The 27,798-nt window shown below is 43.5% G+C and overlaps 1 protein-coding gene across 3 annotated transcripts; it reads right to left on the reverse strand.

The window, feature by feature from the left end:
• Positions 1–854: 854 nt before the first annotated feature.
• Positions 855–27,764, reverse strand: LOC110986556 (uncharacterized). 3 transcript variants are annotated; one of them, XM_022248508.2, is made up of 11 exons: positions 27,742–27,764; positions 13,067–13,397; positions 12,459–12,608; positions 11,845–11,970; positions 10,795–10,886; positions 9,531–9,757; positions 8,449–8,663; positions 7,699–7,781; positions 5,226–5,410; positions 4,322–4,503; positions 855–3,860 (listed from the first exon to the last, which is right to left on the reverse strand). In XM_022248508.2, exons 2-11 carry the CDS (start codon positions 13,373–13,375, stop codon positions 3,669–3,671), a joined length of 1,761 nt encoding a protein of 586 aa, XP_022104200.2. In that variant the 5' UTR covers positions 13,376–13,397; positions 27,742–27,764; the 3' UTR covers positions 855–3,668. The 3 variants fall into 3 exon arrangements, with proteins under 3 accessions (XP_022104200.2, XP_087003479.1, XP_022104196.2); XM_087147353.1 differs by lacking the exon at positions 27,742–27,764 and adding an exon at positions 27,069–27,547; XM_022248504.2 differs by lacking the exon at positions 27,742–27,764 and adding an exon at positions 18,615–18,979.
• Positions 27,765–27,798: the final 34 nt, after the last annotated feature.

Raw genomic sequence — 27,798 nt, forward strand, 5'->3', positions numbered from 1 at the left:
TAGTTATTGCTACTAGCGCCCTCAATTATGTTCATCTATTCTAGAAGCGCGCCCTCTTTGAGGGAATTATTTTTTGCTAGTTCAGCCGCTACTTTCACATTGGATGACTCAAGTGGCATGGCACCGCAAAGACTTTGACAAATAGCTAGTATACTGTCTTGCTAAATAACATTTTATTAAACGTTGTAAAGTTTTTAGGAAGGAGCTCCACATCCGACCACCCTGAATTTTCAACTTCTTTAAGCACAAATTTTTTTACAAAAAATAAATTACAAGATTTTTTTGAAAACTGAAACCCAGACCTTTCTCCAGTGAAAACACAACTTTAGGAGGAGGCAGTGGCGTAACTACGGAGGGGGGGGGGTGCTTCACCTCATAGAAATTAAAGAATGAAACAAAGGGGTGATAGTCCGCCTTTGTCAGGGTTTTAACTGTGACAATTGACAAAACCCACTCAGTGCTCTCCTCCAGAAAATGAGAGCCCCTTGCAAAATATTTCTCAATTATGCCGCTGGGACATTACTGCGTAGTGTTACCAGCCCATTAATTGGCGGGTGAGCCCGTGCGTCACACTCCAGAAACGGGAGTCTTGTTCCTTACTTCCAAGAGTGAAGCCAACACCCAAGCCCCCCCCCCCCCATCAAATTTGCCTGGGACTCTGGGAGAGCTGTGACGGGGTTCGAATTCTTACTAAACTCGACAACAAACAGAAAGAGGAAAGAGAGGAGTTTTCAGGATGGGCCACTAAACTTTACAACTTGGATTCTGGGAAAGAGATAGGCACCTGTCTCTTGTCAAGGGAGGTGGGGGGAGAGAGACAGAGAGAAATAAGACACCTTCATAAAATCGAAGAATTAAAAATCCTGAATTTATTCTTGTTGGTCCATCAACATCGGTGTGTCCAATATATTCAAAATAATCTGATGGTCCCTTCAAAAAGTTGAGAAAAGAATCTAGAGTTTATCTCGGGTGTCAGCAATGACGCAATACTAGCATGTTGTCATGGGACACAGAGTCTACACTATTCCCTTCAAATGGAACACCCCCCCAATGTTTCTAGCAAAATGTTTGTAGAGGGTGGCGAAATGACACTATGAACATATTATAAACTTATAACATGTTTTATTTATACATTTGTCTTCAAAAAGTAGAAATTTTGCTTAAAAGTTTAATTTTTTCTTGCATTTCCATGCAAAGATAGCATTTGAATCTTCACAAAAACTTGGGCAAAAATTGTGAAAATATAAAGCATCTGTGAACTCGTCATCTGCTAAATAAGGCACTTTTTTTGGAGGTTGCCAGGAGAGATTTTGAAGAAGAAAACTTATCTGTTCCCCTTGCCAGGAATTTGCATTTTATATTGAAGTGAAAACCTTACAGCTTACGCCAACGCAAACTTGTCAAAAGAGCACAACCGTATCAAATTCAACAAAGGTATTACGCTGACTTGGAACACATCTTAACTAAAAGTAACCTGGAATAGTGTTTAAAAAAAGCAACAAAATCAATTACATGAGGTATCAAAGAAGTATTTTATGAGTGTAAAAAATGACTATCGGCCAATTGCACTTTGTTAACACAATCACAATATTTATAATTGATACATATGTACATTTTCATGGAACAGTGATACTGATCAGTCCCATTATATTATGAAAACCTTTTATTAAAATAAAAGATATATGACAAACAGTACACCAACCTTTCAAGCAAGTATTACAAATATGAAAGTGAGCCTCAAAAATCTAGGATTTTTCTTGTAGAAAAGCTCTTCTTGCAAAGGTGAAACAAAGGCACTTTTCAACTGAAAGGTTTTATTACATTGCATAGGATGAAATTGCATATATGTGACTGGTACCGGCTAGTAACTTGCAGTATTACACCGATATGATAACAGTAAGGCGGTGTCCGAAACAAGCCTCCAGAGCTACCGCTAGGTCTAATGTCTGTGCGTCTCCACATAATTTCCAATAGAGTGAAGACCTAGACCTAGCTCTAGACAACAGATTCAGACGCAGCCTAAATCTTCATTTGCACTACAAACAACTGGTACCCACTCCTCAATGGTAAGCACCTGTTCTCATAGCACCATGCTGTACAATTTAATCTACATTTATTTACATATTGACAAAATACAGATTACATGAAACACATCACCTGTTTAAATATACATTACTGGGAATTATCATGGAGTCAGTAAGATGTGCTGGGTTACATTCTACTTGCAACTGGACAATTTGAATTGCCATTCAACAATGCCAACAAATTAAGGCAAAACGTGGCCACTATTTGGGCCAGTGGAGGCCCAAGAAATGAAAGTGTATCTTCCAACCATCTGGCGAGTAAGGACAGGACTCTATATTTAATTATGTAAAATTTTAGCAAACTGAAACCTTAACCTGGTCTTCAACCTGCAGCATATCCAGGATTCAGGTTGGAATGGGGAGTTTTTCTAAATCAGTTGCCAAAACTGCTTCAATTAAAAAAAAAAAACAGAGTAACACGTCTCTCAGGGGAGGGGGGCGGCAACTCTTCCCCTTTCCTCTGTCCCCCTCTCCTAGATGTATCTGCAACTGTCAACATTTTGTAGAGAGAAATAAATGTAAGATATTTGCTGGACTGTGATCTGCAAACGTTCCAACACAAGGAACTACATGCTGGAAATACTAGTTATTGGTTGGCGACTGCAGCCGTTTCCTATAGATGCATGTGCTGCTCCCAGCCACAGCTAATTAATTTTGACACGGCTTATTGTAACCACTGTGAACACAGCGCTTGTGATCTGGCCGAAACAAGTGCACTTGCCTCGGAAAATCCCTTCCCTTCTACAAAGTCAAGAATAATAGGGCAACTGGAATTTGCCTGTTTCACTATCATCATCAACAAGCGAAACCTCATGTTTCCTGGGGATTATGGACTAATTCCTGGGATGAAACGGAATCAATCCTGCAGCTGATTTCACGAAACTTCATGCAATCGGGCAACTTCACTTACACTACTTTTCACTGCATATTTGCACAACAAATTATGACATATTTCATTAAAAGTTATGCACTGCTTAAGTCTGCAAGTTGTGCAATAAACGATGGCGTAACTTATGGAATCCTTTAGGATTTTACAATTTAATCATGTCTTATCAAGGCTTATTATTGATTAACTTCACAAGGTTTATACAAGAAGTGTACAACTTTGCTTCTTGGACTTTACAAAAAACCTGTTTGGCTATGACAGAACTTTGAAATTTTCTGCCTGGTTCTGATGAAGAAAAGGCGAAAGGATTTAAAAAAATGGCAGCGGGAGCTCATTTCACGACTGCTTAATGACTTCTTTAATACTAAAAAAGGAACAGCTGCTGTAAATGCTGTGGTCATCATCCCACAAGGTCAGTCAAGTTAAAACGATGTGCAGCTGAGCAATTCTTCATGAGATCAGCTGTAAGTACATTGCACAGCTTTGCAACAACTTTTTAGCGTAAGGGTTACGCGTGGCAAGAAGTTGTGCCAAGTTTCGTGAAATCGGCTGACCATCTCTTGCCCTTATAGCTGATATCTAAACAGCACCACTTTTTAGTCTGTGCAGTTTGTTTGACAGAACTGTCACACCACCTGAGCTCAGCTGAAAAGCATATTTCCTACTGACTTTTGAAGCTGCCGATAGCTGTGCACTGGTCAGTGGGTGGGAGGCTCCTCATATGGTGGTTTGAGCTGGCAGTACTGACCGTCCAATGTGTAGCCCAGTCGGCGGGCCACTCTCAGCCGGATCTTGAGGGCCGGCCCCAGCTTCAGGCCCATGTTCTGCAGCAGGTGGTCCTCAGTCAAGACGGGCAGGATCTCGCCATCGATGGCCTGGTCTCTGAATACCTGAGGTTTGAGGATTATTGAATGGGGGAGCAAGTTTGAACATGGTCTTCACCTGCATCTTGTGTCAAGAGCTAGCTCTAAGTAGGGCTGCGCCGAATATTCCAACAAGAATCAACTTTCAGTTTGAAGTATAATGTACAGGGGAAAAAAGGTTCAACCTTTTGGTAAAAAAACTGCAATCTAAACTCTCATTTCAAGGTGCTAGGAGAAACTTCAATGCAGCTGATCAGCAGAAAGTGATGAGAAGTATGAACAGGAAAGTTCAACATTTAACGTCATGAATTTCGCTTTGCTGAATTTTTATACAAATATTGAACCAATCTTTCAAACAGTCAACACAATCTGCCAAAGAGCAATAAGTTTTGTGCCAATGTCTTGTCTCCTATTGGTAATGTAGCCCCCCCTGACGTTGCTCACCCTTTGTCCTTCCTCACCGGACACGCCCATTTTTGAGCACTCACCTGAACATACTCTTCGCATCCCTTCAGCGACTGGATGAACTGGGCCACGTCGTCCACCGTCCACTGGCTCATGTCACTGGGCAAGAACACTGCATCGTTATTTGGGGTCCGCACAGACGGACTGACGTCGTCCCCGCTGTGGGCGGAATTGTGGCCACTGTTGTTTCTGTTGTCAGGAAAGCCTGCACACAGAAATTATCAAAAAGGGTTGGGATTGGGTGTTGTTGTAGCACAATAAATGACGACCCCAAAATAAATACAGAAGGTTAGAGGGGCTTATGCTTCACTCCTTCTGTCTTTAAAAAAAAAGATTTTGCTAGGATCAAAACATCAGACCCTCTAACCTTTTTGATTTGTGCGTTTGGATCACTGTAGCCAAACTGTGTGTAGCAGTTTGTGTATATTTACCTTTCTCTGCCCTAAAACTACAGGAAATTTATACTGGAAAGTTTTGATTGGAAAACACTTTTTCTTTGTTGTACTTTGCTAAAAGAAACTTTTGTTCCGGATCTGCTATCTACAGATGCTATGCTGGACTTAGTTTTAGCGGTAGACACAATACCAGACCAAAACAACGGACAGGAAGAAAAAAATTCAAATAGTAATGTTTTTATACTATCATTACAGAAAAATCGCACTATAAAATCACATTTTGAAAACGTTTTAAAAATCTAAAACCAGATACTAAAGTTGTGCTTAAGTAGGTCAAATTCTTGGAAAACTTTCCCAGAATTTCTGGGAGGCAACATTTCTGGGAAATATTCTCATCACCATTTTTTACATTTACAGTAGGGGTAGGGGGAGATGAACAGGCAAGATGAGGAAGACTTTAAGGGATATTTATTTCAAAACCCCAGTCTGCGGTTGTACAATGAGCCTCCAATGGCATCCAATTTATTTGTACCTGGTGTCTTGGGCACAGCATCCGGTCTTGTCAGCTCTATCATTTTGACAGAAGGTGTTTTGGTGGTGGGGGTAAGCAAGGACTGTGTTCGTCTGCCCCCCTCCCCCTGACCAGTCAATGGTGCCTGAGTGCCTGTGAGGAGAGCGTTGCCGTTGATACGAGTTCCTGGTTGATGTGAGTGAAATCTGAAAAAAACATACATGTATACGTATAAAAATTGGTACAAAGCACAAATAAGGTTGTGTTACGACAGTGTCTCAGAAAATATTCATGCAGTCGACTCCCTGTACTCTGAATTTATTTGAGACAAATTTCTTGTTGTAATATATGTGACCTGTCACTACAAAACGAGCTGAAAGTCAGAATTTTTAAAAATTGAGATAATTTTAGTCAGCAGAAAGAGAGCTTTTCAATGGTATGCACATGAAAGAATTAGGGTTAAAGTATAAGGTGACAATGTGACATTATTCTGGCAGCTTTGCATCTTTATTTCTGACTTTGTTTCAACATTTCTGACCGGGCACGAATGATGTTATCATCAAAATTGCTGAGAAAAATGACATTTTTAAATATCTGATCCAAAATTACTTTTTCAAAATATTACAATATGCTAAAACTGTCCTCCACTTCAATATTTGACTTTGAACCCTCAAAACAGGAAAGAGCAGAAAGCAACTTTACGATCATTTTATTGTGCCAGGTCATATAAATCTCTGGTCCAAACTACATTGTGCTTAATTGTTTCCACATGGAACATTCAATTAATATGAACACAAACAACAGAAAAATTTGGTCAACATCAACACATTTATTGATCCTGTTGTATAAAAAGGCATTGTAAGCAAATATCTGCAATAGATTTCTTTTGCAACTTTGAAGACAAAATTTCATTTGGGCAAATTTGACCCTAAAAGCAAATGATGTAATTTAACGCAGATTATGGCACGGTCCCACAGACTGCTTCATAAAAAAGAAGTCAACTGTGTATTGTGCAAGAGTGGAGCTGTGTGTCTTTGTGTATCTAAGGACAGGACAGCATGCCTATCAGTTTGATCAGAAATCACACTGGTTCCAATGCCAGTTACGGAGCTTACTTATGAATGCTTGTTTTTATAAATGGACAGATCTCATGCCAGAGGTCATAAGAACAGTTCTTGCTGATGTGAGTCCAGTTTAGTCTGTGGTTACAGTGCCGTCCAGCGACCATGTGCTTTTTGCCCGCCTCGGCACATGACATCTATTGAATCTGAGAAATTGTCCACCAAATTCCATCAAATTTACGAAGAAATTGGTTAAATTGAGGCAATAAGGTACGAATAATTGATAAGTATGATGATTATGTTAATGTGTAGCAGAATTATCAAGTACTTTCATATGGGTTTTGAGGTTAAATTGACCGACATGTACAGTGTATGAACATTTTGGGTACACATGTAGCGTAGCGTTTATAGTGGGTGCATCTATGTACATTTGTAAGTTCATGAAGTTTCCATTCTCGGTTCACTCGTTTAAGTAACTCAAGTGCTGAGTTGAGGATGTATAGATAATTTGGCTTTAAGGATTGTCTGATTATCTCAGGAAAGAAAACGGCTATAACTCCTTACACATGTAATTATGCAAGTTTGGGACACATGTGGTTCACTTGACATGTTGAATCTGATGTATGTGTCTTTAGATTGCAAGTTTAGGTCTGCAATGTTCGTGGAGCTGTGTTGAAGTGTTGTCTGCTTAGTTAGGTTTTCCTTTTTCCTTTGTTTGTACAGTTTTCATGGAGTGTCTAACTACACGTGGAGTACGCCGAATTACATATGTAGAGTGCCCACGCAGAGTGACTCGCAATAGGTCGCTGATACGCATGGAGAGCTAATAAACATTGCTTCAAATGGAGATTACTCCAAAGTCAGATGATCCGGTGAAGTTCGTGTCAAGTTTGCGATCTCAGAGTCAACGACAAGAGTGGACTTGCAGCTTTGAGGGTTTTTTTGAGTGACAGATGCTAAGGCCATGGTCAGACTATGTACATGACAGTAAAGCTCTTGATAAAGTATCATACAGGGCCAGATTAGGTACTCTGTAGGCCCTAGGAAACAGTGCTCCGGAGCACCAACTCTTCCCAGGGCACCAGCACCAATTCCATGGCACTCCCGCCTTGCATTTCATGTTGATGTCAAGCTGTACATAAGAAACTAAATTTTAAAGGCCAATGACAAGTCTGAAGCTTTCCCTGAAACCAAAACTTCAAAGAGAGATGCTAAAATTTGTATAATCCTGTCTTGTGTGCACGTGGTTGTTGGTGTAGATGTGGGATTATATGGCAGACCGTGATTATTTTGTTGGCCCTCAAAGTTTTTGTAGGCCCCCAAATACTCTGGTGTGCCTACTGCATAATCTGCCCCAGGTCACTTTGTTGCAGCTAACTGGACTGTCATAAAGCTCGTATGTTCAGACGATAATTGGTTTTCAAGCATCTTACCTTGGTCTCAGACTTGCCTGTCCTTTCTGGAATGCTGCACTGCTTGAGGAGGAGACTAGTACAATGTGTGGACTCCGGCTTATCTGAAAAGTAGTGGACCAAACCTTTATCAAAAATACATGAAATGTTTCTACAAAAACATGGATGCATCCTTAGGTTCACTTTTACATGGTTCATGAAAAAGTGCTCCTTTTTATTCCGGGATGGGTCAGCCAACAATGTTAACTTTTCCTACTGCCATGTGCTAAACACATGGGCCACCACATGTAAGAGTGTAAACTATAAATGACCAGAAAACAAAACTCCAGATTGAATTGAATGGAAAATTTACACATCTACGCATAATGGATGTCTTTACCAGTATTGTGTTCGAGTCCATCACAAGTCCTTTCATGAGTCCCTTCATAAGTCCAGTCACAAGTCCCTTCATAAGTCCAGTCACAAGTCCCTTCATAAGTCCAGTCACAAGTCCCTTCACAAGGCCAGTTCATAAGTAACAGGGTGAACAATGACAAAAGCATGCTTTTGTCACGGTTCATTTGAATAGCTAATGTGAATTGACTTAAGACTGAATGACTTGTGAAGGACTTGTGATGGATTCCAACACAACACTGGTCTTAACTTGCATGCCGAGTTTCAAAAGAAGTGATTATAGGGCAGCCAATCTTGTCCTCCACAGGAGAAAGTTACCCCCCAAAAAAATCTGGCTCTTTTAGGGTCAATAAGTATGTAAGGTTTGCACATACACACCTCACGTTCTTTGTCCCCGCCTCCGTGCATCTCAAAATGCTGAGGAGAGTTCTGCTTTCGGGACTTGTGCGCCATCGTGGCATCCTGTTTGTCGTAATTGGTGAGGGCCTGTGGGTCGCCAAGGACAAAGGATACAGGTGAACTCTGCCCGCTGCCGCTGCTCAAAGGAGAGTCAGGGTTGTTGGCACTTAGGTTCAGCGATTTCCGTGCATTTTCTGTGAGTGAGAGAGAGCAGAACCATTCTCAAAAGGTTTTCAAACAATTAAACAGTGAAGACGAATGAGTCACAAGTTGCTTTAGCCACTTTTGAGTTCAACGTCTTTAAAAGAATCTGGCCAAATGTAAAGCAATGGGAACTACGATCATCTATCACCCACAAAATATCTATTTTCATCAGGTTATCAAACTAAGCTATGCATCAAGACTAAGAGCTCAGTTTCAGGGGCGCATGGAAGGCATTTTCATTGTGCCAGTGTCAGTTTGCCGAGTTGTACCTTGTTCACTAACCTCGTGTCGTGTAAAGTGATAATGGCACGCTGCAGGTCATGCTTCAGGGGAAATAATGACGGCCAACGAATATCGTTTATGTACCAATTTTGGATTCATTTGTCAACCTATATTTGCCAACTGGAATTAATTATTGGGGCACCGCACCCCCACTTCCCTCGGTCGCTATGCCTCTGCTCAGTTTGCTTCTTCCAGTACAAACTGGGGCACTTTTGAGGAAGCCTTGGTTTCATGACTAGAAAGACTAATAATGAAAAAACTGAAACTCAAAAGCTGCTCTAGGGACTTCTGTTTCATGTTCACAGAGCTGGTTACAAATTGCTCTGAACACAGACAAACTTCATGTCAAAACGGCTGAGGACTTTTGCCAAAATGCTTTAGGCCTTAAGAGAAAATCTCCCACAACTCTGAATCAGAGTTGAGTGTATTACATTTTTATAATGTACCGTCCACAGAGTTTCATGCACTGCCAGCCAACAACATTCGCTGTATTGAACAGGGTCAGCTTCATATTTAAATTACATGCATTTCCCCTCGTGAGTCCAAAAGGGATTATCCACTGTTTATATTCGCACCAATATTCTGAGGTTCTGGGGAGTTAGCCGCCTGGAAGATACATCTCTGCTGCTCATCGTAAATGTCGCCCTCTGTGGGCGAGACACTGCGGGAGCGCTTTCCGTTCCTATACTCAGAGGGAAGGCTTCGCTTTCGGGGGCCATCCCTGGTCCCTAGCAGGTGAGAACCATTGGTCTGGTGGAGATGGTTGATGATTTGGTTCAGCTGGCTGGGCTCCGACTCCTGTCTGGAAAATGGAAAGGCAAAATTTTTTCCTCTTAAAAAACTAAAGTGTGAGACAACTGCTATCCATTTTTTTTGGGGGGGGGGGCAAAACTCTGTAAATTAAAAAGGCTCTAAGGTTCAATTCCCTTTCCAAGCCGGGCTAGCTCCATGCGCAGCGAGTACACTATACCAAGAGCCTCATGATGATTGGCCCAGCAAACTTAGCCTGAGTCAGCAAAGATGCAAAACACCACAGTTAGTGTGGGAAACATAAGTATCCTTTCCATTCCACACTCAAGCACATTCCTGCACCCCTCTCACGTAAATATGCTCTGGATTTGTGCACACTCAGCTTTAAATGGGGGGGGAGCAAAAGTTTTTCGGGGGAGGAGAAGCCTGACTTAAACAATTTCTTCATATCTTTCCAAGTAGTGTTTCTAAGAAATGAAATGAAGCAGTAAAATTCACTGGAACAATATGCCTCTTTTTTAGGAACGGCAAAGCCAGAGCTGTATATAGAGAAACGTAGTGCCAACTTCAAATTTTGGAACAAAATGGCTGTTCATTGTGCGTACAGTTGAGCGTGCGGCTATTGTGTACAAACTGTTCACACAAGTGTGTATCTGCCTGCAATTGGGGACCCCCTATTGTTCCTCTTTTGTTTGTACTTTAAAGTTTTTAGAAGACCACCCATATGTTTTGTACACAGTTGTCAATCGGGGACCCTCTGTCAATCGGGGACCTTATTGTCCTCTGTTGTTAAGGGTCCCCAATTGAACGCAGAAACAAACTCATGTACACTGGCGCAAACACCTGTCGGTTTGTTTCCAACAACAGTACCACTTATGATGTTGCAAGTCTCTCTGTACATGGCTCTATACATGGCTCTATGGGTATATAGCCAGTCCCTTCTCTACCAGTGTGGACCTCCATGTGAACAGAAGTAGTTACTGCACAGCAAGAAGGGAAGACTTTGTAAGAGCCAATGATTGCAGCCTTCCTTGACAATGGTCCACATGAGCGTGCCGTGCAGTGTCACGCATCCACTCAGGCACCTACCCCAGTTTACGTTTCTTCTCTGCTGTGCTGCTGTTCAGGCTTGTCAGGCAGCCATTGGAGGCATTCCTCTTATCGGATGGTCTTGTGCGGGGCTGGGGAAATAACAATCCAGAAGAAGTTGCTGTTAAGCGAAATATTTCAAGAATATAAGAATTGAACCGTTTGGGTGAACGAGCAGTTTGCTTTCCACAGAGAGTCAAGCACAACTGTCATTAAAATGTTCTGAATGACGAATACTAGTCTTTGCCTGTAACAGCGAGGTTTTACAAGTCTCTAGTGGAGTTTTTGCCACCGGTTTCGAGGGTTGCATGCATGATTAATAGGAAATGTACCGTATTATGAAACTTTTCCACTTCATTATGAGATGAGGCTTTAAAGCCCAACGAGAATGGAAGCTAGGGAAGAGTTTGGACCCTTTGGACTATTTAAAGCTTCCATTTTGTGTCCACCCTATAGACGTCACATGCAGTCTTGAGGATAGGCATTTGACTGTGCTGTCCATATGTAGAGCCTTACACTACCTTGCAAAATTTTTTGCACCCTACACACCGAGTAACACCAAACTCACTTTGACAGTCCAGATCCCTCCAAAAGTTGGCTTGGAATGAAAAAGGCCCACATGGAAAAATGATGGGCTCTGAAGCAAGCTAGGAAACATCAGCCAGTGCAGCCAACGAGAGCCATTTTGGTCTGCAGTACAAATTTTCTAGTTGGCTGCACAGATTTGTTTCTGACTTCAATTTCAGTATGAGAGCTGCAAGTGTTACTCAGTTACTCAATTAATCAATATATTGATGACTTAGTTAGACATTTCTATTCAATTATTCAAACCACTTTGTGACAGTAACTCCCAAAACACCATTTTGTGCTAAGGAACCATTAAAAGACTATATTTTGGGACTGAGTTAAAATTGCCTCATTTCCATCAGTAAACCTGTTAAGAATGAAACGAAGTCCAAGACATAGGTGAGATTTGAAAAAAACATGGGCGCATGTCATTTTGGGGCAGTCAACACACCACCACCACCAATGGATGCACAAGGCAGATACCTGCAGCAGACCCCTGGACATGAGGATCTTGAGGCTCTTGCCCCGGTGACGGATGCTCCGTTTCCAGTCCTTGGCCGTCTCCCGCCCGCTGATGAACTGGAATTCGTTGGGTGTATGCCATCGATTCTAAATACAGTTTGGAAAGTTAAAGAGCCATCAAAGAAATTTGAGTAAAATGTGAGCAATTCTTTTGAAATCCTCATCAAAGTAATTAATATGCAATAGTGGAATGAAATTAGTTATTTTGACAAAGCAGAGTGCACACCATACAGCGAAAATGAATTGGGCTGTAAGCCAACAATTGACAATCCCAGATCAGTGCAGAAATACTTGTAACTTTTGGATTTATTTTCAAATACCGGTTTATGAGAATGTCTTTTTTGAGAAGATCTTAAACTTCCTTGTGTGAAAAGGATGCAAAGATTTAGGAGGTGTTTCATATGATTGTTTTGATGTGCCCAGTAAACCGCTGTGTCAGCTTTATACTTCCATTTCTTTCCTAACAAAGCTGTGCCGTTTGTTTCCCACGCCAAAAGCATGAACACAAAATGCTCTCCAATAGTGAAACTAAAAGTGATTCTTCAGGTAAAGCCAAGTGATGTTTGCACTCATACCTCAAACAATATGCTCTGGCCTTTGCTCCCCTGACATAGCTTGTCAACATAGAGCAGAGCTCTGTTCGAACCGCAATCCACTTCAAGCACTTGATTGCCTTCCATGTCCCGAAACGGCTGGTAGTCCTCACTTCGGAGCAGGTCCCCTGTCTGAGAATTAGTGAGGAAGTTTAAGAAATGGCGATCAGTTGATGAAAAAAATATATAAACAAAGGAGGTACATTGTAATATGGATATACGTGGATGACATAAAAGTGGATGACAGTGGATGTGAGTGGATATATGAAATGGATTTCAATAAATGTGAGTGGATATAAGTCAGAGCATGTGGACAGCAAACAAAACAGGGCAAGTCTAGTTGGGTTGGGACAAAATCTGGTAGACAAACACAATTGGTTAAAAGGACAAAAACCATAGACTAAGGAAAAAGTTAAAGGGCACGGGTGAGGGTTGGGATGCATGCACCTGTTTGGTACATGGCATTCGTCAAAGCTTAATGGGAAAAACGTGTACAGTGTACAGGTGGCTGTCATAGGTGGGACTATTCTATAAAATTTCCCTTTCCATTTGCCAGCATCATTGGGTTTTCCAAGGGTAGAACTTCATACCATCATCCCAAAGTCTATGTTGCCGCTCATGGGCGAATAGCGCTCCTCATCCATCCCATTTACATATTCATGATTCAGGAAGTCCTCGTCATCTTCCTCATCCAAGTCCTCCTTGTCGGCAAATGCCGACCTCTCCAGGTGGCCTCTGTCCTCGCCCGCCTGGGCTGTGTCTGTGGTCTCGCTCATGGGCTCGGCCACCTCTATGATCTCAGTCTTGATTTTGATTTCTGCAGGCGTGGCTGGTGGTGGCGATTGGCTCACCCCGTCCTTGGGCAGGTGCCCTGCTGTCCCCTGTACCTGGTTGGCCATGACTTGCTTGGCATCAAAACCTCTTTTAAACAAAACAGAAAGGATTTTTAAATTAAAAAATAAGAGTTTTTGGCTCTAAAAGTGAGCATTTTTAACTTTGCAACTCTATCTTTTGTTACCATTTTTTGAACAAGAGTTGTGGAATCGAAGTTTTACACTGCCTCTAGAAATCTGTCGGCTTCTGTGATCTGTCATCCTTCTTCTATCTCCAAAAGTTTTTGGTTTTAATAGTGACAATTCAAGTCACAATATCAGAACGGGCAGTATCAGACCAATTCCAAAGTTTTCAATTACTTCTCAATGCTCATATTTTACCCTTCAGATTAAAAAAGAACCCAGAAACAAAAATAAACAGAAAAATGACAAAGAGATCCTAAAAAAGCTTTTTTTGTCTTGATTATTAAAGGGTCCAGTCGATAAAGTTTTCCAAGACCACCTTTTGTACAATTTTATACTCTTCTCAACTGAAAAGCAAAATCAAAAAGGTTTATATACTAGTATAATCGATGGCACAAAAATGTGACTTGTCCACTGTGCTTTATTTTCGCGCCCGTTATGTGGCTTTGTAAAGTGCACTGAACATTTGGTGACATTCCACTCAAAAGCCAGTTACCTTTCTAGGAGGAAATTCCTCCCCATGAAATCAAGAAAGCTTTGACAGACCTGTATCCTTTCCTAATATTTCCTGTTGTGAATCGGTAACTAAAGCAAAAAAAATCTATCTGACACTAAAGGAAGTATTCAGCGCCGTTTTATCCATCCATTCAAACCACGGCCTGTTTCGCGGTTATGTAAACTCTGGTGACTGGTTGGGACTGAAGTTCCACTTTTATCTAAGTCAATTGGCTGAAAACATGTTCACATTTCCAACTCCATGGAACAAACTCGGAAAAGGGAAGGCATGACTCTTAGTGAAAGCTGATGGTCTTTACAGGAAATTGGTGGCAACAGTTTGGAGACGGCATACAAAGAGTTTCACTAAGCTACTGTATACAATTGTTAAATTTCAACACTTGTGGTACTGAACTTCACAATGACCGCATCATCAGCATTGCACCTAGAGCTGCATCTAGGTTTTCGTCAGTTTCATATTAAAGTGGACACACGCCAACCAAAACTCTGGAAGCCCATTCCGCACACAGCCAAAGAAACTAAAGGAAAGAGACGCCGTTGGGTTCTAATCCCGATTTTTGCGGTAGGTTAATTTCAACTGAGATTAAGCAAAATGAATCCAAATTAAAACATCGAAGGGTTTGCGTCAGTGAGTTTGTTTCTGCATTCAATTGGGGACCCTGAACAACAGAGGACAATAAGGTTCCCGATTGACAGAGGTTCCCCGATTGAAAACTGTGTACAAAACATATGGGTGGTCTTCTAAAAAAGTAAGTAAATGTACAAATAAAAACGGAACCATAAGGGGTCCCCAGTTGCAGGCAAATACACACTTGTGTGCGTGCGCACCGGTGGCCTCATCAACCAGCAGTCCGTAATCTTACTTTCGCTCAACTAAAGTTTAGCCTAGCCTAGCTGACTAACTAGAAGAGGCGCTGCCGCGTTTGAGCAAGAAATTTGAAGAAAACAAATGTAATGTCACTTAAGTTTTCCCCTTCGTGTCGATGAAGGGAAAAACCAATATCAAACTTTATGGTTCTATTTTACTTAACAAGGCCAGTGATTTAAAGCACTAATCATTTCCATAACCCTATACAGCTTCACTTTTTAGACATCGCAGGGGGCAAACGAGCGAAAGACTACACCAGTCTATTAATATGATGATGAGAGGAGATCTACATTTCCGCCCGGCGGAAGACAAAAAACATCGTGAGAAGTCCTGACGTCACTAGAGGCTCTCACGTGACCGCGCGAGACGGAAGCCAGACATTAACGCAATATCCCGTAGTCTTATCAGTCCGTCAACAGGCGCTCGCGGGGCCCTGGCCATGGCGTGGTGTGGCGTGGCGCGTCCGGGCGCCCTGGCAAACATTTCCCGTAGCTATAGTAGGCGAGGGGGGTCGCGGTCTCCGAATATGGCATCGCGATTAACTCTGCAAAACACGAAGTTCTGATTTCCGCGTGGCCTTAGGATAGGGGCTGGTGACTAAAAACGCATCCGCGGTTTTTCCCGTGAACGGGTTGCTGGTGTTTGAGACGGAGGGGCCCAGGGTCCCCGATTGGCGACTGATGGCGGCGGCGCCACGTGGCAAGCTCTGATCACAATGTCTAGCTGGTGGGTGACAAACATTTGTGTTGCCAAACACAGGTCGGGAACGGGACGATTAAAAGTACATGGCACATTCAGCCTTTTAAGAAGTGACGATTTCCCAAATTTTGCAGAATTTCAGACAAGTGCAGAAACCATCCTATGGGGACTGAGGACACTTCTGAAATACTGTGAGTCGCATAGCCTATACACTGAATGATCAATCTTCGAAAACTACACGTAGTTTTCTGACAGGTAGAATTACGGTGAATCATTGCTTGCGCCGTAGCACGTGTCAGCGTTGAACGCAACGGTGGATTCTGTCGAAGGTCTTGTGCAGACGCCACTTGACCAAGTTGATAGGGGCATCTGCTATAGACGTGACGCACCATCAGCCCGTGTGCTGACACGTTTAAAAACTGTTCCATGAGCAGGAAAACTATTTCTATTCCTCTGGAACCCTTTGTTGAAATAGTGATATCTTATTTGATATGTTTAGAGCATTCGGAGTTCATGACGGAAACAATAACGGAAGTTCGAAGGTCGATTTGACTCGTGACAGATAGGCCCCAAAATGGCGGCTGCTTCGATCGCGCAATGGTGCGAGTCCCGCCCCCGACTTAACGGCTTGTCACGGAGAGGATGTAAACTGGTCAACCAAAATGCGAAAATGAAGCTCATCTTGAGTCTACGCACTGCCATTCAAATCACACGAAAAGCTAGTGTGATAAAAGGTGTTACATGCGCATACATTTTGCATACTTCGTTTGCAGGTTTGAATTAACTTGCCGGTAGTATAGAGGATCTCCCGGTTAGAGCAATTATGTAAGCAAAGAGTTCTGAAAGTTGAGACATACGCACAGGCTTGATAAAAATACACAGACCAGCAATAGGCCGGCCAGTTTTAGGTTTATAACGTCCAGTACCATACAATAATCACGTTTAATTATCAAGAATCCTTATGTTTTAAGCACTAGGGCTGCAAGAAATCTCGTAGTCGTACGGGTTATCGCTAGTCTTTGTGACAAAATGTTGACAAAGTTCTGTAATTACTGTAATTAATTAAGATTGATGGTTAATTAAAACTTTAAAAAGTTATTGGTCCATCTTGCCTTTTTAACCAGCGGTTGCTGCATCACCCAAAGCCTTCCCTTTCCCGAAGAAGAGCATCTTTAGAATACCAAACATCACATGGGCGGCAAAACAGACCTGACAAATCAGTTTTTGAAAGCTGCAACAGGAAATGTCACACCACAACGCGGCGTGCATGGCTTCATTAAATACCCTTCCCTGGGTTGACGTCAACGCCAGGAACGTTACATCGGAAGCAAAAACACAACAGCGTGCATTACGTGCCTTGCCCTGTAAACGGTTTCGAAACTTTATCGGCCGAGGTTGAGGTTCCGATCGTTTCGAAATCGCCACACGCCCGAGCTCCACGCTGAACCGACATTGCGACACAGTCAAAAATGAAACCCAGGCCACGATGCATTGTCAATTGCCTACAATGTACATGTACAGGCGTTTACTTGTGTTTGTGGAAGCTGAAACGCTCTAGGAAGAAGGGTCCAACTGACAAAAATCTACGCAATTGTGATGACGCAAACAAAGGCAGAAAATATTTTATTTCATCCCTTACTGTCTTTCCTACATTGTCTCACGGTTATGCTTAACTCCGAATTCACACGCAAATCTTTGGAACGGTGACTGGGTATAAATAGTTGTTATGATACACAGCACAGTCATAGTCTTTTCAAAACTTCCAAGAAATGCGTGGCAATTGTCGATAACCTGTAACCATGGCTTGCATTGTTTTCGTTTTTCCGACGAAACTACGATCACCTTGTGGCGTTCAATACACAGTGTACATGTGCACACGCCGGGCTCTATGCTAACCACAGCCCCAGTTTCCTGAGCAGTAAATATTGCACGTCCATTGCTAGCCTTCAAAAAAGCCACGGCGTATACGACACAAGTACAGAGACCAACCGGTGACGTAGCCGTGTCACACGCGCCTTGAAACAAGTCTACGGTCAGAAGCAAACTTGCTTTTAATCTATACAAGTCGTCTTTCCACCCGCAGGACTGAAAATCTGTACAATTGAACATAAATTTATAATATTATTGAAGTAATGCTTTAATTTTTTTAAAGAAAATATCCGTCAAGAGGGGCAATGGGCTTGTGAACTCGCACGCAATTTCCTGTTCTGGTAATTAAAAGGGGTCGGATGTTTCCATCAGGAGTAGAAATGGATAGGCCCATCTGGATGCAGATTTTGAGTGTCTCTTTCTGGTTACACGCTGAATGCGTGCGTCTATCCTGCACGCAAATCACTCCCTACTTCAAGGGCGGAGCTGACCATGGAGCGTCGCCACGGAGGGAAGGGGTTGCTGTGCTAGCTTAAATAGCCAAGTGCAGTCACGTTGGGAAATGCGAACGAGCGGTAATGAATACACAAACAAAGTTGGCACGAGAATAGGGAAATAAATGAGTACATGTAGTAAGTAAAGTCATCACACAGTTGACATATGATAGGCCTACGTGGATGGCCGTTCAGAATTGAGCAGGGGGAATCCCCTTTCAATCCACACAAAAACGGGCCTCGGTGGAAATGCATTCATTTGCTGATATTACGTAATATCTACCAAGTACCATGCACTTGTACAGTTTGAGAACGGTTGAAGAATGAACCGTGTCAAAACCTTCCTTCTCGAACTGAACTCGAACTCAGATGCTGGTGTAGCAGTCAAGTTGAGGCCGTGATGTCCCATGAGTGACCAGAGTATGTCTCAATAAAATATCCATGTTTGTTGCTTACCTTCACGACTGAAAACACAGCGCCCCTCCCCCCATGCGAATCTGTGCGTTGCCAGCAAGCACTGCCGCGTATACTTTCCAGCGGAGATTTTGTTTTAAGGAATGTTTCAAAGTGGACATAATAACTACTGAGCAAGACCGAGAGGGGTAGGGCGAAAGTTGTCACGACAAGTCATATGATGTGGGCTCCAACACTACGTACTGTTTACCTGTGCACTTACCGGGATCCACAACAGGACGCTTAGCCGTAATATAATGTCCAACCGCCCGATTGATGGGAGTATTGGTGTGTTCAGCTTTTCGTGATAACTCTGAGGCGACGTTATATACAGGTCACGATTGAGTGTACATGTATCTCCCTCACTGTCCTCAGTGAAAGAACCCAAGACTGGTGGGTTTGTGTCGCGACGTTCTTGTCCGAAGCCCGGTCGATTGATTCGTCATGCTCTCTCGTCGCCCGTGAGTATTTCAGTCCGACCCGAGACTGCCCCAGGAGGGAAACAAAGTGTATTGCGGACTAGTCACGCACTCCCCGCGCCGATCACAACTAGACAAACGCTGTATGCTCACACCGCGAGGTCACCCGTATATTACACAAAACAAGACTGGATGTACGGCAGGCAGGAAGTCGCTATAAACCTATGGAAAGCGATGAGGTCCCCGTGCCGTTCCCGTATATATCAGCTGCCAACAGACGGAACTTGCCCGGCAGGGATGAACAAGAAAAAAAAAATGCGGAAATCCATGCCGGAAAAAGGGCCTGGCGTGCAGTAGGGCTAGGCTTCTTTGGCTTTCTGGCCGAGCGGTGCTGTTAGTGATGATGATGTGGCCCCGCTCTCGTCTATACGACGACTATTTGATGCGACGTCGTGTCATCTGCGATAAGTGCGACTGTGGTGCGACTGTGCGACAAAATCCGCCCGCAGAACAAATTACTCCGGCAAAGGCGCGGCTTTACTCAGGGACGCTGTTTGTGTAAGCTTCCTATATATGTTTTTGTCAAGTATACCTTCAAATCCAGTGTGACCAGCGTGGATTGCTGAGGCAGGGAACATCGCACAGAATCACCGATCCTGTGAAAGGCGACAATACGACATCTCCTGGATTGATTAAGCCACTGATGGATTGTAATGGATAAGACACTGTGCCAGCGGATGTGACTCCCTCGAACAATCAACCGTAACCAAACGGTCCACGGTCACTGCCGTCCTATCATCAGTCGAGGGCTGGTAGCATTATCCAAGTGCAGGGTTGAAATAAACGACAAAAACCATACCCTAGAAAAGAAAATCCATTTTCACCAAGCTAAATATCTCGAACTCGAACCGCCATGGGTGGCTATGTTACAAAATTTTGACTGCGGTGAAATTCTGTCTCAACCCTGTAATTTAGCACTGCCATGCGCAAAAAGCAAGTACTGGTGATTCGTCCCATGGAGCTCAAATTTCATAGTAAACCGGCGCCAAGGGTCCCACATTGTGGCATTGCTAAGCGACCATTATGGCAAACATACAAAATATTAATCTACTCATAGAAGCTTCCGTTCGCTAATCGCTATGCAATGCGAATAACTAGCGGGCTATAGCTTAGCTGCCTACTATTCAAGGCACAATTAAGTGCAATCGCGCTTAGCAAAATGGTAACTTCCGCACGCCGCATGAAGCTACCTGTTGTTGGTTTTCATTTCAGCGTGATAAATTTCAACAGGATTCCGTCTTTGTCCCTCGAATATTTTCACTCTAAGTTACAACTTGGTCATCAACATACTGGAGAGAATTAGAAAGAATCATGCCAATGGTACAGAACAGACGAGAAACTCCTTCCGCCCGCCAGGTCGCGAGATTTCGCGAGAATAAAGGAATCACGTGACGATCAGAAACGTCAGTAACACTTCGGCAACAGGCAGAGCATAATTCCACCGACAAAAAAGAACCGCGTTTGCGGCTTAACGCAACCGGTCTTTGGTAGTTTGGATTCTTCGATGTCACTGAAATGAAGGGGATTGACGTGAAATGTCCCCTACATATATAACCAGTCACACTCAAATAAAATGCGCCGGCTTGTTTAGATTGCTGATAAAATTAAACATTCTCGATTATACGAAAAGAAATCCAAACAAATTGGCATTGTGCTGCATTTTAATCAACAAACGTAAGGAGAAGCATCTAGAGGATCACGTCACTAGCCATATGACGTTCGGCCCGGAGGGAAAAACACAAAACAAGCAAAACCAAGTGTGAGTTCGGACAATTCGAAATACGCACTTTATACTTTCTATTTGACAAGCCAAAGGTATCAACAAATTAATGTTGGATGGGGAGTCAGGAAAGTCAAAAAAGTGTTTAGACCGATGATTTGCTACAATTCAAAAGGAGGGCAAGCAAGAAACCAAGTTGACACGACCTATCTGGACTTACCAACCTGAAGGCTCTCAAATCGCACCAGGGTTTTGGACAAGTTTCTCGAACTGCGCTATTGGCACAGCGGAGTCAAACGGTCAACTATCCGTTTCTTGAAGATGATAGGCCTGACAGAATGCGCAGACACAAAGGGGAGTGTGAACTGCGCGTTAGGAGAAATTCCCCGCCCGAGCGATCGTTGAACTCGCTGCTTGCCGTCACGGTCGCCGCACCAGACTAGACTTCGTCCGCTAGGCTCACACCCCTCAAATCCAACTATGTGCCCGCGGCCGTTCACCGCGCCGAGCACGACACCACGGTAGGTCCACGACGGTCGGAACGGCGCAGAGCTCGGGTCCTTAACCTCCGATGATAACCCTGACGGCACGGAGAAACGCTGCGTGTTGTCCCCGTGACATGTCAGTTCTCTCTTCACGTGTGATCGCTGCACTTTCCGACACATTCAGTGTGATTTGGAAAGGCAGCAGATTTCTTATTTTATTTCTGTAAGTTTAGGTTAACTCGAAAGTAAACAAACTAAAACTTAACATTAGCAGGATTTGCAACTTCATGTACCACTCACAAGTGTTCAAGATTCACCTGTGGAAATACTTGTAAGCTTCCTGCATGCAACGGCCGTACACTGAAATTTTGTTCTCGAAGAAGAAAATCAGACGACTGTTACGAGACACCGAATCATCCCTTGAGCAGTTAAATTTCAGGAAGGAAAACAAAAAAGCTGTCACTACTTCTTGCCACAGGAAAACCATCTTTATTTTCTAACAATTCTGGCACCACACTGTCAAAGCATACGGGGGAGTATAAAAGCAGACGAATTCTTCGTCCACTGCAGTGAGGAATTTCAACCAAAATGACAGACACAGCATGGTCAGACACTGTTATAACAGCAATTAAAGTTGTCCCTTCTGCATGGAAGCTCTGGCATCTTGGGCCTGGACACGACTTCGTCAGTCCTATATTTTAAAAACCCTACAGATGGAGATAACCGTGCATTTTTAAAACTCAGCACTTCAGGGGCCCAGGGGTGACCCAGGCAACAGCATATTTTCATAAATTTCTGCTAATCTTGCAAAGAAGTTTTATCTTAAAAATGCGTTATAGTTCTCGTATACCGTATCATACCACCGCCGCGTGAAATCATCGAGACCACACTCGAAGTTCAATTAATTATGTGATAAATTGGGTAATCGCGCACGCTCTATAAAATTAAGACATTATACTTGACAGAAAAACATAACAAAATTAGCCGTGCCCAATATTTGAAGGAAATTCTGCCGTTCCCCTTTCCCGTCTTTCGGTACGCGTGGTGTGGATTGATTATGGGAAGGGGCTGTCACTGATCCGTCTCGTGTTTATCGCAGCCAGCCAGAGCCCGACCCGGCTCTTCCGACCGGGGCGCGCGCGCCTTGCCCAGTCCCGAATAACGTTGCCTGGTCCCAGTCCCCGTCTCGACGTCAAATTAGCTCAACTTTCCGGCATTCTATAAAAAAGTATATAGGGGCTGGCTGATGCTAAACTACATGAACTGTGCCAGCCTTTCAATATAGTCTAACTTGGAGCCCGACAGGTTATGCGCAATGACCGATCCGCGTCGCGATCACCACAGCCACGTCGTAAAGATTTAAGGGCACCACTATCATTTTCAAAAGTAGAAAAAATATTCGATATGGCATTGTGGGTAATGCAGAGGGCCCAAATTTGCATTTGCCGACTCGGTGCAGAATTACCATGTCCTAAATTTCTCCCTTGACTCTAAAAGGGCCCATCTCACATCCTGTAAAACTCCCCCCCCCCCGAACTCGGCTTTGTCTTGCTCGAGTTTTTTTAAACTTAGCATGCATGTAAAGACACTCCTTATCATTACAAATTGTAAAGTTTGAACTTAATCAGATTTTGATGTTTTGAAGTTCGTGGCTACATGCGTGCCAGTACGCGCGCATTGAGCACACCGCAGTGGTGGGAAAAGCATACATTTTGGGCTGACCCGTCTAGGAAGTAAGTGCGCTGCACATGAACGGTACTTTTGATTTTCGCAAAATTGGTGTCAAAATGACCGCAAAAAGATCCTCTCCAACTCCTATAAAGGCTCAACTCCTGAAAAAAAATGCATAGCGACGATATCGGAAAAAAAGACGAGGGCGATTCCGCCCCCGGCTCTTTCAGGGTTAAAGGATTTCAAGAAGAACGCCGGCAATCAAGAGAAAGTTGAGCTTGTACTTGGGTGAAAGTACAGTGTGTAATTGCTCCACATTGTGTTTAGCAATGACGCAGGGGGATTTTATATTTCCGATAAATCGACGGGCTTCTCAACTGTCAACTTCTGGAGTCGATATAATCTTTGAAAAGAAAGTCATCTGTTTGTCTCGAAAATTAAACAGTAACAGGAAAATAATGAGCTTTTTGATTTGTCTCGAAGACAGTGAAGTTCTGAGCATTCTTTCTACGGGTACACATTATTCAATACTGGTCTGCCCAGTTGTGCAAATAAAACGTTCTTGTGATCAAGTGACTTGAGTGTGAATAAACCACTTGGCCTACGCCAATTCAGGAGTTTCACAATAGTGCGCCTCCAAGAGTTTACAACGCGTTGACCAATCACAGTGCGCGACACTTGTCCACCCAATGCGCTTTTGGAAAGGGTAGACAGATTTTGCGTTCTGTGATTGGTCAACGCGTTGTAAACTCTTGGAGGCGCACTATTGTGAATCGCCCGCATTGTTTATCATAAACACATTCAGCAGAGTAAAATACCGAACACGAAACACACGGTTTCACTCACTTATCTTTACATAGAGGTCACGTGACAACGAATGAAGCCACAGTCCGCCATATTACGGTACTCCCCATTGCAGGAATGCCGCGTGCGTATACGGTAAACACAAGGTTTGGACACAGTATCTACACTTTGATGATGAAGCAATTAATCTTTCAAGACAACGTAACGACAAAATCTATAACTTGTCCCATCTTGAGAAATAAATTAAAATTTTCCGCCGCATGCACAGGACTAGATAGCGGAACATTTATTTAAATTATCACAGGATATGAGATGCTGTGCTTAACGTGCACTAACGATCAGGATACTTCAGTGTGGAGCTAACATCAGCAACTATCTCTTGTCTCAGTAAACTGCATTGAGTCATTAAAATTTTTCAGTTTCACAAAAATTTAATATTTGTGAGATGTGTCTTAGTTTTCCTTCTGTTAGTGTTGATAAAATCTTGTTTATTGTAGCTACTTAAGCCCCCCCCCCAATTTTTGCACATGGAAGTAAATTTCAAATGATTCTGTAAACAAATTGAACTAAATACGAATTTTGGACGCTGCTACGGGTTCCAAATTCAAAAATCCTTTTCATAGAATGAAGCAGTCAACAACGGAGCCCTCAGATTTCAACGAACCATATCCCTTTCCCTAAAATCCACATAAAATGTAACTTGTTTCTTGTCTGCTGTTTTGCCCTGCTACATAGGGCCTACACGTCACGGGTCACGTGGTCAACACTGGGCATGCACATTACGTTTCGCAAGATAAAAGCGAGCATCACCTCAGCAGCAAGATCTACGTTCCAAGATCGTCACGGTTATCGATGTTTTAAATCCTTAATTTTCACCCACAATTTTCCATTTAATATCTTCTTTTTACAAAATGTCGCTGATTTTGTAATTCTAGCTATTTCTTTTTTTTTTCCTTCTGTTGTAGGCCTACTAATAAGTATTTGTTTCCAATTTTGCATATACAACATGAAAATTCAGGGCACTGGGACCTCTTCCAGTTCCCCGAAATCCCACACATACAATGCAGTAATACAAGCACACGCACCGCACCCAACTTGGGTCCCGAGTTTTGCCATCTCAAAGCCCCTACACCGCACCCCTCTCCTTTCAGTCACGGCATCTAATCAAAAACGGGTGTGCAGGCCCATCCATGGCCGCCACGTCCCAATCACTACTGGCATCTTCTAGGTATATACCAAATCTCCCAGGATTATTCAATTTCGCCGGCTTAGCCATCGTTTGTGGCAAGGCGATGCATGCGCTGCACCCAGACTAATGCAGCTTATATTCGATGAAAAAGCAGAGGATCGAGCCATCTGTACCCGGTTGGCCACGCCCCCCAAAAATAGAGGCGTAGTAGCACTGGGCGTAGAGCCTGAACTGTACATCAGCTATTTGTCAGCGGCTAGGCCTACATAAGTCATAATCATGCTCGTGAAGATCGACTGACTCTTACCATATGCTCTGTACAGTGTTATGCTTTGATAAAAGACGTTTTCATCGCACCAATCCCGCATTGTGCTTTCCAAGTTTCGTCCAGTTGCAGCTGCTGGACAACACGTGATTCCATACGCACACACGCATGCATGATGCATCTGGTGTATGCACTGCGTATAGGCTGTGCCCGTTAATCAGTGTGGGTGGGCGTGGACATCCAGGAACTTCGAAAATTTCCTTATCTAGGTCCCTGACGTATTCTCTCGAAACTGAACAGCTCTTAATTGTTGAGTGGTAACACAAGATCATCTATGGAAACTTGCATGCTAAGGACCAACAAAACCCCGCCAGCCCCTAAGCCATAAATATTTTGAACTTTACACGGCTAGTATTCGAAGATGCTATTTTGGTCGAGGGTTAAATCTACAAGTAGGCCACAAAGGTGCATCACCATCCGTGCAGCCCAACAGGCAAAAGTGCTGGGGGGATTTTCCCTGGTCTAGGGCCCGGAATAAGTACCCTTGCTCCCATCAATTAACCAGGGGTTGGTCTACAGGCTGCCGATCGAGCAATGCTGCCATTCTGAGTAGCATGATCAGGACTATATCACTAATTTAATCCCGTTTCACCCCAAAAAGTGGAAACATCAGCAACCACATACAAGATGCCTGTGCTACGGAGGCCTGTCCATTTTTCAATCGACCATGATTTTTTTAATCTAGGCCGACATACATCAAAATAAAAGTCACGGCAGCGGGTGTTGGGACCCTCATCATTACCGTTCATCGGCTAACTTATGCCACAATAATAATAACAGAAAAGAGCAACAAAAATTCTTAACTCGTAAAATGCTCTTCACTTTATTCTCGAATAGGCATAAAATGCGCGAGCTACGGCATGCCCCGAACCCATCAAGCACGTCCGAGGCATGCCTTCTGCTGTGCTTACACTCACCTCCCCATCAATTCCCCTTTTTCCCAAAAGAATAAGTTCCACACCTGAGTGACACGTTAACCCTAACCGAGCTGGGGCGGATTCCACCCCTTCGAAAGTTTTCCGATATCGCCGCCAAAGCATTTTTCAGGAGACGCACCTCGAGGAGTTTTGGAGTAACTCTTTGTTGTCAGTTTGACTCCAATTTTGGTGAAAATCGAACAAACTTTTTTGTGCAGCACGCATTTTTCCGAGACAGGTCAGCCAAAACTGTATATTTTTTACACTGCGTTGTTCAATACACACGGGCTGGCACGTATGCAGACATGAACTTCGAATAACCGTATTAAAAAAAAACAAGTCTTAGTTGAAACTTCACGTTTGTAATGATAACGAGTGCCTATACATGCCTGCCAAGTTTCAAAAATTTGAGCATGGCACAGTGGATTCTTTTTGGGGGGGGGGCAGAATCCGTCCCCACCCCCAGCTGTACATAGGCCAAAATAACCCGGCTCTTTGAGGGTTAAATGGACTCCGTATACAGTGAGGTAGCCCAGGTTGCAGACGCCAGTCTTCATTACATTACGCCTCCGTACGGTAACGCAGTACGGTTACGGAATTCACCTAGGCTAAATTCAGCATTATTACCAGAAATGGCTAATGCCCCTCCCCTCGCTTAATCACTGATCGATCCTACCAGCTACTGAGCCAAGGCTAGGCACAGGTTGGTTTGAATACTGTCCTAGCTCTGCCGAGTTGTGGAAGGAATCCAATTTTCTAAGAGTAAAAGCGATTTCAAGTGAAAGCGAGTTTGGCCAAAATACTTGTACATGGATGGATGGTGGGAGCACTGCCTATGAACCGCAGAGCCCTCAGGATCACGTCACACGAACGGGAAGTGGGCCCATCAGACCCTACACGTGCATTCACAGTCATCAGGTCATGACGGTGGTAGGCCTATTATACTGTTCATGACGGCTAGAAGTCGTGCAATGGCTCTACCCCTTCGTCAAGTTCGCCTACTGTATCTTACTGTTGTGTTAGCGTTCCGTTAGGAACTACATGGGGCCTCTGCGCCTCTCGTTTGTTTCTGTAAAGTTTCCCTTACCTTGCACGAAGTATTAATCTATTCGACCACGACGAGACGAAATCACACGGAGGGTTGGTCGAGTACGTTCAGCAGTGAGTGAAGAGGGCAGGCTTCTCTGTCGTACAAATGGCGACCGGGGCAAACTCCGTGAAGTCAAACAAACCACAGCCCCCCTCGGAGCGAGTGGCCCCGGCCAGCCGTCGCCGTAATTGTACGCTTCCCGTCCCTGCGTGGCGTGACTTGCCAATCTCGTCGCCCAGGCCGGCCCCTCCAGATCAATATACAGCCCAGGCCTTAATCACCTACACCGCGTAGTTCAGAGATCTACGTCAACGCATATGTACATGTACGATAACAGCGTGTCAATAACTTCCTTTGACGACTGCACAAGACTTTTATACGGCGATTGTGTCGAGCCCACCCAGCCGTTCGTCTCATTCAACACTGAACGTCGAATCCTGGCCTCCGAGAAAGCGAAACAATTTTGTAGTGTCGCACTCAGTACGCAATGTACAGCAAGCGCTGTCTTCGTTCATGGTGGTTGGTGGGTTTACGTTCGTACGCATAGCGTTCGCATTTTTGCTTCTTCGTCACGCGCGCTTCACTCAAGTTTAAGGTACAGGCGCACGGGAACCAAAGATCTCCAGTCTTTGGATTTTATTTGAAACGAAAGGAAAAACAAATCACTCACCGTTATCTACATACATGTAGGCTTATACAAATGTTGATTGGATGCATTGTATTTCAC

The sequence above is a fragment of the Acanthaster planci genome, linkage group LG16, assembly GCF_054643075.1.
Source record: "Acanthaster planci isolate LZ-2023a linkage group LG16, COTS_SCS, whole genome shotgun sequence".
In the NCBI taxonomy this organism is placed as follows: Eukaryota; Metazoa; Echinodermata; class Asteroidea; order Valvatida; family Acanthasteridae; genus Acanthaster; species Acanthaster planci.